The sequence below is a fragment of the Callithrix jacchus genome, chromosome 6 (assembly GCF_049354715.1).
Source record: "Callithrix jacchus isolate 240 chromosome 6, calJac240_pri, whole genome shotgun sequence".
Classification (NCBI taxonomy): Eukaryota; Metazoa; Chordata; class Mammalia; order Primates; family Cebidae; genus Callithrix; species Callithrix jacchus.
This window is the reverse complement of record NC_133507.1, coordinates 152,787,527-152,803,580: the sequence shown is the minus strand read 5'-3', so window position 1 is coordinate 152,803,580 and position 16,054 is coordinate 152,787,527. Positions and strand designations below refer to the sequence as shown.

The 16,054-nt window shown below is 45.8% G+C and overlaps 1 protein-coding gene across 5 annotated transcripts in view; it reads right to left on the bottom strand.

Moving 5' to 3' along the window:
* The window catches only part of ARMC9 (armadillo repeat containing 9), a 171,473-nt gene that overhangs the window by 17,671 nt on the left and 137,748 nt on the right, over positions 1 to 16,054 (bottom strand). For 2 of the 5 annotated variants that reach the window (XM_035306028.3, XM_035306029.3), the window contains exons 21-22: positions 12,392 to 12,507; positions 272 to 408 (exon numbers count right to left, since the gene is read on the bottom strand). In XM_035306028.3, the coding sequence (XP_035161919.1) occupies positions 272 to 408; positions 12,392 to 12,507 (253 nt within the window). Of the gene's footprint in view, positions 1 to 271; positions 409 to 12,290; positions 12,508 to 16,054 lie in introns of those variants that run through there. The other 3 variants (XM_035306032.3, XM_035306031.3, XM_078328805.1) reach the window with 2 other exon arrangements.

The following is a 16,054-nucleotide window of genomic DNA, read 5'->3' as shown; positions in this document are numbered from 1 at the left end:
TCCAAAGTTTCACATTAAAGCTGGCTTTCACCAGTCAGAAATCTTGCCCCAGAAGCTCCCAGACGGGAAAAGCTGGCAGTGCTCTGAGGACCAGCCTAGCATGGTCTGGCTGTGGGCGGGGAAGCTCATGAGCCTCTGTGACACGGGGCTGTGGCAAAGGCCAGAGGGCTTCCCAGGAGCAGGCGTGCATCTGCCACTCCTGCTGCTGTTGCGTGTAGGTTCTAGACATCACAGTCCCAGAACTGACCCGGCGTGCTGCCCACGTTCTTACATGAAGAGGAAACATGGGACTCGGGGGTGCTGGGCTTGCCCTCCCTGTAGACAGCCTCGTGAGTGTTTGGCAGGGCCCGTGGGCAGCCGTTCCTGGAATGTTGGGCTGTCTGGAGAGGTGTGTGATGGTCTTCCAGCCTGGAGGAAAACATGACAAACAGCAGTTAAGTACAGCCAGCCAGGAGATGCGGACTGCTGGCTGCGGTGCGACATTACAAATACAAGAATATTACACCTTTTAAGGGTTCTTGGCAGAAGCCAGGAGGCTGACCCTGGGAAGTAGTAGCCTCCCCTTGCTCCTGTTAGCCCCATTGTGTATTAACAGTGATACACGGCTTGGGGTATTCCTAACATACAATTACGTCTTACAACCCTGGGTGACATGGGACCATGACATTTCAAGCAACACAAGGCACAGATCTGGTTTTCTCCAAAGATGAAGCAGATGAATGAAGGGATGAATCCAGAGAAGATATAACATGTCATGTCAGCTGTGGCAAGTGTTGGCCAAGAACAAGACTGCAGAACTTTCTTCTTTTTTTCTTAGAGACAGGCTCTCACTCTGCCACCCAGGCTGGAGTGCAGTGGTGCAACCACAGCTCGCTGCAGCCTCGACCTCCCAGGCTCAATGGATCCTCCCATCTCAGCCTCTGGAGTAGCTGGGACTACAGATGGGCACCTCTGCACTGGACTAATTTTTATTTTTGGAGAGACAAGTTTTCTCTATGTTACCAGGACTGGTCTCAAACTCCTGGGTTCAAGCAATCCTCGCCCCTCGGCCTCCAAAAAGATTATATATGCTGGGATTATAGGCGTGAGCCACCGTGACTGGCTTAGAACTTACTTTCTTACAACAATACCTAAAGGATGTGTCAGAACAGCTCCTGTGCAGTGCCTAGCGTCGGCACCCAAGCTGTAGGAGACACCCTCGTCCAGCAGACAAGCACTGAGAGCCTCATTGCACCAGATCCAGCCAGGTGCGAGGGCCAGCTGGCTGGGACAGGCTCATCAGGTCAGCCTTGACCACAGATCCCCGAGGAAGGCCCTCCAGTTATCTGAAAGGCAATGGAACACTCGCCTCCCCTTCCACAAGGAAACATGGGCCACCTACTCCAATAAGGGCTCAGTGTGTGACACATGACAAACTCGTGCCTGCCTAGGGTTGGACCCTGCACATGGCTTGAATGTCAATTTCATATGACTGGCCAGGCTTGGTGACTCATGTCTGTAATCCCAGCACTTTGGGAGGCCGAAGCAGGCAGATCAATTGAGGTCAGGAGTTCGAGACCAGCTTGATCAACATGGTGAAATGCCATCTCTACTAAAAATACAAAAATTAGCTGGGCGTGGTGGTGTATGCCTATAGTCCCAGCTACTCAAGAGGCTGAGGCAGGAGAATCACTTGAGCCAGCCAGGTGGAGGTTGCAGTGGGCTGAGATTGTGCCACTGCACTCCAACCTGGGCAACAGAGCAAGACTCTGTTTAAAAAAAAAATTCATATGGCTCAACCCAACACCAAAGACAAGGAGACATGTAACCACCCTGAGGGGAGGCAGAAAAGTCTTCCCAAGGTGGGCGTTCAGTCTTTTTCTTTTTAAATAGAGACGAGGTCTCACTATGTTGCCTAGGCTGGTTTTGAACTGAGCTCAAGTGATCCTCCCGCCTTAGCCTCCCAAAGTCCTAGGATTACAGGCATGAACCACCACACTCCTGGCTAACTCAGTCTTGAACTCCTGAGTTGGGGTTTGCCAGGTGCCAGAAGAGGGAAGGCTTCCCAGCAGAAGTAACACCATGAGCAAAGTGAAGAGGAAAAAAATTATCTATCTATCTATCTATCTATCATCTATCTATCTATCTATCTATCTATCTATCTATCTATCTATCATCTATCTATCCATCCAGTGTGTGTGTGTGTGTATATATATATACACACACACACATATATATATATGAGAATATATATATATTTATGCTACATTGTTACAGAAAGATTTAAAGCACCACAAAATATGGATGCCCCCTACCTCCTCATCCTGAAAAGACCGGTGCGACAGTAGTGTGGAGGGGCAGGGTGTCCTGGGCGCCCTGATGCTTGTGTGTGGGGGGTGTCAATTGAGAAGGACCCAGTAATGCCAGGATTTAAACATGATCCCAAGTAAAGGAGAACCAAAGGAATGCATTTCCGTCAATGGTAGCGGAAGGTGGACAGTGGCACGGAGCACTGTTAGGAGGACCTCCCTGAGTCTCGAAGGCCGGTGGTGGGCAGGACGGGGTGGGAGGAGTGGGCATACCTGCCTGGACTCTGGCTTGGCTGTTTGCAGGCACTCACGCCATGCCCTGAAGTAGGGGGCTCAGGTGGCAGCTCCACTGATTTAGGAAATGCCGAATTGGGGGTGCTGTGGGGACATATCTGGGCTGAGTGTGGGTGCCATTAGTGAGTAGTGAAAACTAGAGAACCGGCCAGATGGGGTGAGGGCCTTCAATGGGGCTTCCGGGGAGGAAGGGGGTGAGAGGCAGAAGCCAGCACAAGGGGACTGGGGTACAATGACTCCCAGGAGGTGTCAGCAGCTGGCAACTGCAAGAGCGGGGACAGTGAGCCCAGAGTGTCCTCGGGGGTTGGAAACTGGAAGGTCACCTGTGGTCTTGGCATAATACCCTCTGGAAGTCGTTGCCTGGCCAGAGGGATGACTGGAGAGGAAGATGGGGCAGGGACTTGGCCAGAGAGGGCCTGAGGGGGAGGGAGGCAGAGCCCCAGAGCCTGTTGAGAGGCTCAAGGAAGGCAGCAGGAGGGGAGGTTGAAGACAGAGCAAAGGATGTGTCCAGAGATTGCACTGAGATGGGGGAGAAGGATCTGGAAGCCATGAAGGGAGCAGGCTTGGGTGGGAAGAAAATGGCCAGGGAAGCGCAGCTGATGCCAGGCTGAGGTGGGGTGGGAGCGTCTCCATTGCACAGGGCAAATGCGTTTATCTGCAACTTTTTAAACTCTTGATTATAAAACCAGTAAGTGTTTATCGTGAAAAATTAGGTAAATATATAGAATATATAAATGACCTGCCCTCCCAACACCTAAGCACAACCACTTAACATTTGGTTTAAAAAAAAAATCTTAAAAATATGCAAATACACACTTAAAAATACTAGCCTGGGTTGTCCACTCTACATGGCTAGCAAGCTACGGTCACACTAGTCTAGAATCTGCTTTTTCACTTAGCGATACATTGTGAGGCTCTTCCCATGTCATTCAGTATTCTTCTAAAAATCATCTTCAGTACTCTTTCATGTGAATATATCCTAATTTATGAAACCAGCCTCCTATTTTGGGGATGTAGTTTCTAATTTTATAAGTAATATTGCAACAAATAACCTTGTGTGTGTATATACGGCTACAGATATCTATTTATATCATCCATCCATCTATCTATCTATCTATCTATCTATCTATCTATCTATCTATCTATCTATCTTTGTGAATATCTCATTACTTCCCAATATAAAATCCTAGCAGTGGACGGGGCACCTGTAATCCTAGCATGTTGGGAGGCCAAGGCAGGCAGATCACTTGAGTCAGGAGTTCCAGACATGGTGAAACCTCATCTCTAAAAAAAAAACACAAAAATTAGCTGGGTGTGGTGGTGGGCACCTGTAATCCCAGCCTTTCGGGAGGCTGAGGCACGAGTCACTTGAACCTGGGAGACAGAGGCTGCAGCGAACCAAGATCGTGTCATCGCACTCCAGCCTGGGTGACAAAGCAAGACTGGGTCTAAAAAAAAAAAATACTAGCAGTGGAATTACTGACTGTGAAAGTACTAGTGACCGGGCATGGTGGCTCATACCTGTAATCCCTGCACTTTGGAAGGCCGAGGTAGAAGGATTGCTTCAATCAAGTGTTCAAGACTAGTCTGGGCAACACAGTGAGACTCTGTCTCTACAAAAAATAAAAAATTCAGCCAGGTGTGGTGGCCCATGCCTATAGTCCCAGCTACTTGGGAGGCTGAGGTGGAAGGATGCTTTGCGCTCAGGAGGTCAAGGCTGCAGTGAGCTGTGATTGCACCACTGTACTCCAGCTGGAGTGACAGAGCGAGACGGTGTCTTAAAACAAAACCAAAGCAAAAAAGTCCTGGGGCTGGGCGCAGTGGCTCACACCTGTAATCCCAGCTCTTTGGGAGGCCAAGGTGGGCAGATCATGAGGTCAAGAGATGGAGACCATCTGGCCAACATGGTGAAACCCCATCTGTACTAAAAATGCAAAAATTAGCTGGGCATGGTGGTGCATGCCTGTAGCCCCAGCTACAGAATTGCTTGAACCCAGGAGACGGAGGTTGCAGTGAGCCAAGATCTTGCCACTATACTCCAGTCTGGGTGACAGAGAGAGACTCCATCTCAAAACAAAACAAAACAAAAAGTCCTTGTATTCTCAATGTGTAAAAGACATACTGTCATAGTGTCCCCAAGAGCATGAAGATTCTAGATTGATCCACCCTCCTGGCAATGGGGGGACAACCAGAGGGTGCTGGTGGTGAAGGGAGAGTCATAATTTTTTTTTTAGTTAGGAATATTTATGTAATTTATGTACGTAGTGGTTCACCAAGCATATAATAACTCCAAATTAGTAAAGACAAATGTCAGAAACAGCAGCATGGCTACATAAATCATGGTATGTAAATATAATATCAACCATTAAATCATCTTTTATAGGATGCCCAACAATGCAAAAGAAAACAAACTAAAATCAAACTGCAAACAAACCATATGCACCTGTAGACACAAACACAAACACTAAAAGGTTTCTCATTTGCTAAAAATATACGTAGGAAAAAACTACACTAATGGAACACACTAACATCGTTCTCTCTGGCTACTGGAACATTTTTTATTTTCTTTATATTTATTTGTTCTATGCATGTTTTGGACTACAAGTAACAAAAGCTCAACTCCACCGGTTTAAGCGGTAAAGGAAATGTAATATCCACCATAAACAGAATTCCAGAGGCAGCGAGTACAGGTGGGGAAGGTGAAGCTGAGTGACTGCGCTGCAGATCCGGGTTCTCTCCACTGGGTTTCTCATCCTTCTCTGTGTGGTTTCGCTTTTGTTCTTAGAATTGGCTTTGTGCAAATAGGATGGCTGCAGTGCCTCCAAGCATAGCATTCAAGCAAGTCAAAGGCCAAAGGAGGAAAAGAAAGGAACACATTTCTCAAGCACTTCATAAAAGTCAGGAAAAGCTTAGATCCCATGGTTAGAATGGATTCCATGCCCATTGAAATAATCATTGACAAGGGGAATTAAATTCGAAACATTGGGCTAAATTAATCAAATCCAACTGCCAGGGCTGAGAAGGGTCCTAACCTTCCCTGAAGAACATGCCCACCCATTGCCTTGAGCACATGAAGTGTTTTTGTTTTATTATTTTTTTGAGATGAGGGTCTCGTCTCACTCTGTTGCCCAGGCTGGAGCGCAGTGGCACAATCACAGCTCACTGCAGCCTCGGCCTCCAGGGCTGAAGCAATGCTTCTGCTTCAACCTCCCCAAGTGCTGAGGTTGCAGATGTGAGCCACCATGCCTGGCCTCACGTTTCTGCTAGCAAGGAAATAATATTAAACAAGACCTAAAGAAGTGGAGAGTCATCCTATACTTGCACACAGGATGGCTGAATTCATTTTCTACTGCTATTCTAACAAAGTACCATATTTTTTTTGTTTTAATTTTTAATTTTTAAGGCTGGGTGTGGTGGTTCATGCCTGTAATCTCAACACTTTGGGATTAGGCTGAGGCAGGTGAATTACCTGGAGTAAAGAGTTCAAGACCATCCTGGCCAACATGATGAAACTCCTTCTCTATAAAAAATTAAAAAATTAGCTGGGTGTGGTGGCGCATGCCTATAATTCCAGCTACTCGGGAGGCAGAGGCAGGAGAATCGCTTGAATCCAGGAGGTGGAGATTACGGTAGCCAAGATTGTGCCATTGCACTCCAGCCTGGACGACAGAGCAAGCCATCCTCTCGAAAAAAAAAAAATTTTTTTTTTTTTGAGACAGAGTTTCGCTCTTGTTACCCAGGCTGGAGCGCAATGGCGCGATCTTGGCTCACCGCAACCTCCGCCCCCTGGGTTCAGGCAATTCTCCTGCCTCAGCCTCCTGAGTAGATGGGATTACAGGCACACATCACCATGCCCAGCTAATTTTTGTATTTTTAGTAGAGAGGGGGTTTCACCATGTTGACCAGGATGGTCTCGATCTCTTGACCTCATGATCCACCCGCCTCGGTCTCCCAAAGTGCTGGGATTACAGGCGTGAGCCACTGCACCCGGCCCAAAAAATTTTTTTTAAAGATTTTTGTGGGTACAGTAGGTGTATATATTTATAGAATACATGAACTGTTTTGACACAGGCATGCAACATGTAATAACCACATCATGGGAATGGAGTACCCACCCCTTAAGTATTTATCCTTTGTGTTACGAATAATCCACTCACACTCTTAGTTATTTTAAAATGTACAACTAAATTATTATTGACTATAGTCACTCTGTTTTGCTATCAAAAACTAGGACTTTTTTTTTTTTTTTTTTTTTTTTTTTGAGACAGTCTTGTTCTGTCACCAGGCGCCAGGCTGGAGTGCAGTGGCACAATCTTGGCTCACTGCAACCTCGGCCTCTCAGGTTCAAGCAATTCTCCTGCCTCAGCCTCCTGAGTAGCTGGGACTACAGGGGCGTGCCACCATGTCCAGCTAATATTTGTATTTTAGTAGACAACAGGGTTTCACCATGTTGGCCAAGAGGGTCTCGATCTCCTGACCTAGTGATCTGCCCTCCTCGGCCTCACAAAGTGCTGGGATTACAGGTGTGAGCCACCGTGCCCCGCCATTCTTTTGTTTTATTTGTTGAAGTTGGGGGTCTCACTCTGTCACCCAGGCTGGAGTGCAGTGGTGTGATCTCAACTCACTGCAACCTCTGCCTCCCGACTTCAAGTGATTCTCCTGTCTCAGCCTCTCAAGTAGCTGAGATTACAAGCACCGGCTAGCATGCCCAGTTAATTTTTGTATTTTTAGGAGAGACGGTTTCACCATGTTGGCCAGGCTGGTCTTAAACTCCTGATCTTAAGTGATCTATCTGCCTCAGCCTACCAAAGTGTTGAGATTACAGGCATGAGCCACTGTGCCCAGCCCATTCTTTATAACTTTTCTTTTGCACCCATTAACCTTCTCCATCTCCCTCAACCACCACCCCCAACTAACCAGCCTTCCCAGTCTCTAGTAACCATCCTTCTACTCTCTCATCTCCAGGAGCCTAATTGTTTTGATTTTTAGATCCCACACGTAAGTGGGAACGTGTGATGTCTGACTTTCTGTGCCTTGCTTATTTCATGTAGCATAATGATCTCCAGTTCCATCCACGCTTTGCAGATGACTGGATCGCCTTCTTTTGGGCTGAAGAGTACTACATTGTGTATATATAGCACATTTTTCTTTGTCCATTCATCTGCTGATGGACACTTAACGTTGCTTCTCGATCTTGGCTGCTGTAAAGAGTGCGGCAGCAAACGCGGGATGCAGAGCCATCTTTGATGTAGGCCTTCCTTTCTTTTGGGTATATATCCGGCAGCAGGACTGCTGGATCGTATGGTAGCACTATTTTTAGTTTTTTGAGGAATCTCCAAACCGTTCTCCATAGTGGCTGTACCAATTTACATTCCCACCAACAGCATATGAGGGTGCCTTTTTCTCCACATCCTTGTCAGCATTTGTTACTGTCTGACTTTTGGACATAAGCCGTTTTAACTGGGGTGAGAGGATATCTCACTGTAGTTTTGATCTGCATTTCTCTGATGATCAATGACACTGAGCACCTTTTCATAAGCCTGTTTGTCATCTGTATGTCTTCTTTTGAGAAATGTCTATTGTCTATTCAAATCTTTTGTCCTTTTTTTTTTTTTTTTGAAACAGTTTCATTCTTGTTGCCTAGGCTGGAGTACAGTGGCAATCTCGGCTCACTGCAACCTCCGCCTTTCCAGGTTCAAGCGATTCTTCTGCCTCAGCCTCTTTAGTAGCTGGGATTACAGGCAGGTGCCACCATGCCCGGCTAATTTTTTGTAGTTTTAGTAGAGACGGGTTTTCATCGTGTTGGCCAGGCTGGTCTCGAACTCCTGACCTGAGGTGATCCACCTGCCCTGGCTTCCCAAAGTGCTGGAATTACAGGCATGAGCCACCATGCCTGGCCTCTTTTGTCCACTTTTTAATCTGACTATTAGAGATTTTCCTATAGAGTTGTTTGAGCTCGTTTTAAATTCTGATTGTTAACCCCTTGTCAGATGGGTAGTGTGCAAATATTTCCTCCCATTCTGTGGGCTGTCTCTTCACCTTATTGACTGGTTCCTTTGCTATAGAAGCTTTTTAACTGGATGTGATCCCAGTTGTTCATTTTTGCTTTGGTTGTGGGTTGTTACTCAAGACATTTTTGCCCAGAACAAGGTCCTGGAGATACTTCCCAGTGTTTTCCTGCAGTTGTTTCATAATTTGCAGTCTTACCACAAACTTAGTGACTTAAAACAACACAAATTTGTCTCATGATCATGGAGGTCAAGAGTTCATCTGCGGATGGGTCAACAGGGCTGCATTCTTTCTGGAGGCTCTAGGAGAGAATTTCTTTCGCTTTTTCCTGTTTCTAGAGGGTGTCTGCATTCCTCGGCTCATGGCCTTGCAGCACTCAGACTTCTGACACAGTTGTCACATCTTTCGTTTCTGACGCGCCTGGCTCCCTTCAGTAAGGATCCTTGTGGTTTCATTGGGCCCAACAGATTACCCAGAATCATCTCTCCCTAGGTCCTTAACTTAATCACATCCGCAAAGTCCTTTCTGACATGTAATGTAATGCAGTCACAGGTTGTGAGGACTGCAATCTGGATATTTTTGAGGGATCATCATTCTCTTAACATATAAAATTAATATGTTGCAATACTGCACAGTGACTTAACATTGCCAATATTTCAATTATCTCCAAAACATTACATAAATTTAAGGTGATACTAATCCAAATCCTAAAAGAATCCTTTTTTTTTTTTTTTTTTTTGAGATGGAGTCTCACTGTCACCCAGGCTGGAATGCAGTGGTGCAATCTTAGCTCACTGCAACCTCTGCCTCCTGGGTTCAAGCGATTCTCCTGCCTTAGCCTCCCGAGTGGCTGGGATTACAGGCGCCCACCACTACTACCAGTTAATTTTTTGTATTTTTAGTAGAGACAGGGTTTCACCATGTTGGACAGGCTGGTCTTGAACTCCTAAGCTCGTGATTCACCTGCCTCAACCTCCCAAAGTGCTGGGATTACAGGTGTGAGCCACCGTGCCTGACCCTTAAAATAATTTTTTAAGGAAGTTGCCAGACTTATTTTTAAATGCTTATGGAAAAATAAAGGTCTATACATAGTTCAATCAACTCTGAAAGAGAAAGCCAAAGGCAGGAGGTTAGAGGGGCTTTTCCTATGCATTATTTATATGTGCTAAGAACCTTTGCAATAAACACGGGTGTGACAACAGGCGACTAGACCATGTGTCAAAATAGAGAGCCAGGGTGATTGGAGGGGATACAGAATTAGTGGCACCTCAAATCAGTGGAGAAGTAATGGTCAGGCTTGGAGGCTCACATCTGTAATCCCAGCACTTTGGGAGGCCCAGGCAGGAAGATCACCTGAGGTCAGGAGTTCTAGATCAGCCTGACCAACATGGAGAAACCCCATCTCTACTAAAAATACAAAATTAGCCGGGTGTGGTGGCTCATGCCTGTAATCCCAGCTACTCAGGAGGCTGAGGCTGGAGAATCGCTTGAATCCAGGGGACGGAGGTTGCGGTAAGCCAAGACTGCGCCATTGCACTCTAGCCTGAGCAAGAAGAGCGAAACTCCGTCTTAAAAAAAAAAAGAGCTGTTTATAGGTGGCGTAGAGAAGAGTAGCTCTCTACATGGAGAAAAATAAGCCAGGATGCCTATCTTATATCACATAGAGTAGTCTCTTATCTGTAGGGAATAATGTCCGAGACCTCCAGCATTCAAACCTCTGAGAGGTGAGCTCGAGATGTGAAGGTGGAACTAGGAATCCTGCACATCAGCATCCTGCAGGCCTCCAGAGTGCCCACAGGCTGGGGAGAGTGCCCGCTGCACTACACTGACCAGCTCTTTCCCCACCGCACAGCTCGCTCTGTCTGCTTCTGAGGGCAGGAACCACATCTCATTGATTTCCGCAACCCCCGCAATGAGAACACATGGCAGAAAAGTGATCAAATGTTTGTTGAGACCTGATGGAGGAAGCTGGTGACAGGCAACTGCATCATTATACTGGGAAGGTCCGTGCTTTCAGGAAAACAAGCTGCCCTCACTATCTGGCAGCTTGCCAGAGCCAAAGATCTGGATGGGACCACCCCCGATATCAGGGAAGAGCCAGATGTGCTCCCAGCCATGGAAAATGCCCTCAAATTTCTAAGAACATCTGACTGGAGAACTGACTGTGCCGACTGGTTAGCTCTTACATTTATTAGGTTCCCTTTATCCTTATCTCTGATTAAAATAGCCTAGGCCATTGTTGCCTCTCAGTGAAACCACGGTTTTCATTATTTAAAAAAATAATTTAAAAATACTTTTAAAACAATGAGTCAATGTCCTCTTTCCCATATAAAGCAAGAGGAATTTTATTAGTTCCTGTTACTACTTCCATTTAAAAAGATATTATACGCATCAACTAGATTTACTAGTAATTGATAGCTGGCTTATTCTGGATGAAAACCAAATGAGCCCTCAGATGTAAAGAACATTTGGGGGACAATTAAGGAATACTGATAATACTATATCTCTATTATTAATGTTACATTTCTTAGCTGTGATAATGGGGTTACGTGCTAAAGCCTGCATTCTTCTCTCAGATAGTTCAGCAAAAACATGCATATGCATGTAAATTAGGTATTACACACACAGAAGGAGAGCGAGACAGGGAGACGGGGCACAAATGTTAACTGGAAGCTCTTCAGTGTAATATTCTTTCAAGTTTTCTGTAGGTTAAACACATTGCTTGTAAGTTTAAGAGAGACAAGGGCATATTAGTTTATACATCAGCAATTAAAAATAAACATCCAGAAATACAAGTATATCATATACAAAACAGATCTCCGAGCACTCATCTATGGCACGGGCCCCAAAATATTTATAGGTCAAACCCCAGCTGGGCGACAGAACGTGTCAAGGAGCTGGGTGTGTCTTGCCTGGTTTCCCTGGGATCTGCACAGCACAGAGCCCTGTGAGGGCAGGCATTTCTGAGTATTGATGCTCAGTCCCCAGTGCCTGGTTGTTCATTACAAAATTGCAATAGAGTAAGACTAGAGAGAACTAAACTGCCCAGCTTCAGGCGATAACTAAGTAAACATGGTACATTCATCTAAAATCTGACATGACCATTATTCGCTGAATGAAGATACGGAGGTTTTTAGCCTGCTCTCTGTAATGCTTTGCCGTAATATTCTCTCCAGATAGGAAAAGAGAGGCCACCCAAACCACAGAAGTGGCTTCTCTACTGCCCACTGGATTGTCTGATCTGGGGCTCCTTACCGCCCCCCCACAGGGGGCCTAGTCCCCCAGGGAGATCAGAGGCTCTACAGAACCAGACTAAAAGTTTATCTAAATGGGGTACGAGCAAGGCAGTGGAAAAGGAATAAGGCTTGGCAGCTAAAACTGCATCCAGTTGTTCCAAAAAGTCATCTAAAATAAATCGATTTCGAGTCCTACACTGTGACATTCCAATCCCAACAAAGGACTTGGCGCTAGGACGAGAGGCCACAGAAAAGGCATGACAGCAGTCCTTCTAAAGAGGGTCTGGCTCCTCTCAGGCCCCTTCTTTTGAAATTACTCTGGCCAACATTTGTCTTCTGAAGTGTCCCTGGAAATCCCGTAATCCAGCCACTTCTCTTTCTGCAACAAAAAAATCCTGGGGGAAGGGAGAAGGACTCGACCTCTTTCCCTCCAAAAATCCCCCCAAAATAAAGAGATAAATGCTTTTCAGTATGAATGCTTTATTTTGAATGTTAAAAATACATACATCTGACACTGCAGTTAATGAAAACACAGCTTAAGAAAGTCCTTTAGCCCTGACTTACACTGGGCACCCGTTTCTGTGGCCACTGGGGGTGACGGGCCTTCGCAGGGGCTCATCCCCGCCCTGCAGCACGCTGGCCGGCCCCTTCCGCCTTGTCTTCCCTGTGTTGGTCATGATCTGGTGGAAAGAAAGAGAAAACAGGGCTGGAAAAATCCTCTACTGGAGAGGCAAACAGAATATGCTGAATAAACTACTCTACAATTATGAGAAGCTTTGCAAATAAATAAGGAAGGATCATGTCACAAATTATTCAGGTAAACAGAAACTGGAGTGAGAATCCCTTCTTTTGCTAATGTGTTTACAGTATCACATCATTGAGCAGTACAAATTAAAACAAAGTCACGCTGCGGGAAAAGGAAGAAAGCAGTGACTCCTGTAATTCATCACATCTCTGGAAAGGACTGGAATTGTAAAACTGAGACAGAAAACAAGATGGACATTTGATTTCATAAAAAAGCAAACATTTTCACATGCACAGTATGTTAAAAATAAACCAAATCAACAGGCAAACAACAAACTGAGAAGTACTTTAGGCAAATTTGACAGATTAAAGATTAACATTTTTTTTTTTTGAGATGGAGTTTTGCTCTTGTCACCCAGGCTGGAGTGCAGTAGCATGATCTCAGCTCACTGCAACTTCTGCCTCCCAGGTTCAAGCGATTCTCCTGCCTCAGCCTCCCAAGTAGCTGAGAGTACAGGGATGCACCACCACACTCGGCTAATTAATTAATTTATAGAGATGGGCCTTCCCTATGTTGCTCAGGCTGGTCTTGATCTCTTGGCCTCAAGAGATCCTCATGTCTCAGCCTCCCAAAGCACTGGGATTACATGCATGAGCCATCATGTCCAGCCTACATTTGTTTCTGTTTTTTTTTTTTTTTTTTTTGAGACAGAGCTTGCTCTGTTACCCAGGCTGCAGTACAGTGGTGCAACCTCAGCTCACTGCAACCTCCATCTCCTGGGTTCAAGCAATTCTCCTGCCTCAGCCTCCCAAGTAACTGGGACTTCAGGTGCGTACCACCACGCCTAGCTATTTTTTTGTATTTTTAGTAGAGATGGGGTTTCACCATGTTGACCAGGCTGGTCATGAACTCCTGACCTCAAGATCTGCCTGCCTTGGCCTCTCAAAGTGCTGGGATTACAAATGTGAGCCACCATGCCCATCCTATATAATTTTTTAAATAAGAAGATTCACAGGGCATTACCAAGATGTAAGGGCAAAACAAAGTTTTTTAATTGATCAATAGTAAGAAAATTTGATCAAATATGTTATGGGAAAGGCTGATTAATCTTTTTTCTTTCTGAATAGAAAACATTAAAAATATCATCATATATGCAGACAAAAACATTACATTTTCATGTTATGTTTGCAAAACATTACCAACGTGCCATATACAGAAGCAATGAAAGGGCATAAAACAAAAAATATATGAAAAAAAATTATGAGGTGTTTGCCAACCAGCTAGTTATTATAAATATTGTTTCTAGATTTTATAATAGTTGTGTTAATCTGTTAATCTTTTTTTTTTTTTGAGATGGAGTCTTGCTCTTGTCACCCAGGCTGGAGTGCAATGGCGTGTCTCAGCTCACCTCCACCTCCACCTCTAAGTTCAAGTGATTTTCCTGCCTCAGCCTCCTGAGTAGCTGGGACTACAGGCATGTACCACCACACTTGACTAATTTTGTATTTTTAGTAGAGAAGGGGTTTCGCCATGTTGGCTAGGCTGGTCTCGACCTCCTGACCTCAGGTGATCCACCTGCCTCGGCCTCCCAAAGTGCAGGGATTACAGGCATGAGCCATTGCACCTGGCCCTCTGTCAATTTTTAAAATTTGAATTTGTACTTGGGGGGCTGAGGTGGGAGTACTGTTTAAGCCTAGGAGGCTGAGGCCACAGTGAGCCATGTTCACTCCACTGCATTCCAGCCTGTGTGACAGAGCAAGAGTGTTGCAAAAAAAGAAGTGAATTGGGGCTGGGCCCAGTGGCTCATGCCTCTAATCCCAGCACTTTGAAGGCTGAGGCAGGTGGATCACTGAAGGCCAGGAGTTCGAGACCAGCCTGGCCAACATGGTAAAACCATGCCTCTACTAATACAAAAATTAGCCAGCATGGTGGCACATGTGTGTAGTCCCAGCTTCTTGGGAGGCTGAGGCACAATAATTGCATGAACCTGGGAGGTGGAGGTTGCAGTAAGCTGAGATTGCGTCACTGCACTCCAGCCTGGGCGACAGAGCAAGACTGTCTCAAAAACAAAAAAAGAAAAGAAAAGTGAATTTCACTATGATTTGTTTATTTATTTTTTGAGACGTAGTCTCGCTCTGTCACCCAGGCTGGAGTGCAGTGGCATGATCTCAGTTCACTGCAACCTCCACCTCCCGGGTTCAAGCAATTCTCCTGCCTCAGCCTCCCCAGTAGCTGGGACTACAGGTGTGCGTCACCACGCCCAGCTAATTTGTATTTTTAGTAGAAATGGGGTTTCACCAGGTTGACCGGAATGGTTTCCATTTCCGTCTCCTGACCTCGTGATCCACCTGCCTTAGCCTCCCAAAGTGCTGGGATTACAGTCGTGAGCCACTGCGCCTGGCCATGTTTTCTTATTCTCATTCCACACAAGCACTCATTTTTATATCTAATTTTCTATTCCTTTATTTTAGAGGAGGCCTCCCAAGCTGTTGAAGCTGGAGGCCCCACAAAGCCTGAGTCTGCCCTCTGGCAGGCAGCGTCATGGTAAGGGATGAAGAGTCTGGGGTCTGATGGCCCTCACCCACCAGGAATTTTAGCTGGACTGATAAGGCAGGACTCTCTGCTATTTTCGCTCAGCCCAATCCTAACTGATAAAGGAAAGATAACAAGAGATAGTGATTATCTCTGGTTGGGTAGAGTTATGGTTCGTCTTTAATGTTCTGTGTATTGTAACTTTTTTTTTTGAGATGGAGTTTCACTGTTGTTGCCCAGGCTGGAGTGCAATGGGATCTCGGCTCACCACAACCTTTGCCTCCCGGGTTCAAGTGATTCTCCTGCCTCAGTCTCCCGAGTAGCTGGGATTACAGGCATGCGCCACCATGCCTGGCTAATTTTGTATTTCTAATGGAGACGGAGTTTCTCCATGTTGGTCAGGCTCATTGCAAACTCCCCGCCTCAGGTGATCCGCCCACCTTGGCCCCCCAACAGTGCTGGGATTCAGGTGTAAGCCACCACGCCCGGACTACTTTGACTTTTTAGATTAAGCATACATTTCTTTTGTAATCAGAAAAGAGAATAAGAAACAAATGGCACATGAAAAGAATGCAGTGTTTTGGGCTTTGGGATTTTTCCCTGCTTGTTTGGTTGTGTTTTCACGCACAAGAATATAGACACTGAGTCAGTTCCAACAAATCCCCTAATAAGCAGGAGCATGCAGGGCAGGAATCATTGACTGAGAGGGATTAGGAAACCCTCCAAAGTGGAGACACATGGAAAAAAAAAAAAAAAACAACTAGAAGTAATATTTGGAAATAGAGGCCCTTTCTCCTGCAGTTTTGGTTTTTGCTGTGAGCAGAGAGGAGCAGATCTCAGGCCTGCTGCAAGCTGCCTCATGCTTCTGACCCTCTAGGCACAGCAGGACAGGGGACAGCAGGATCCCAGAGCCCTCTCCTGTCTCCAGGTGCTTGTCCAGGTCTGATCCC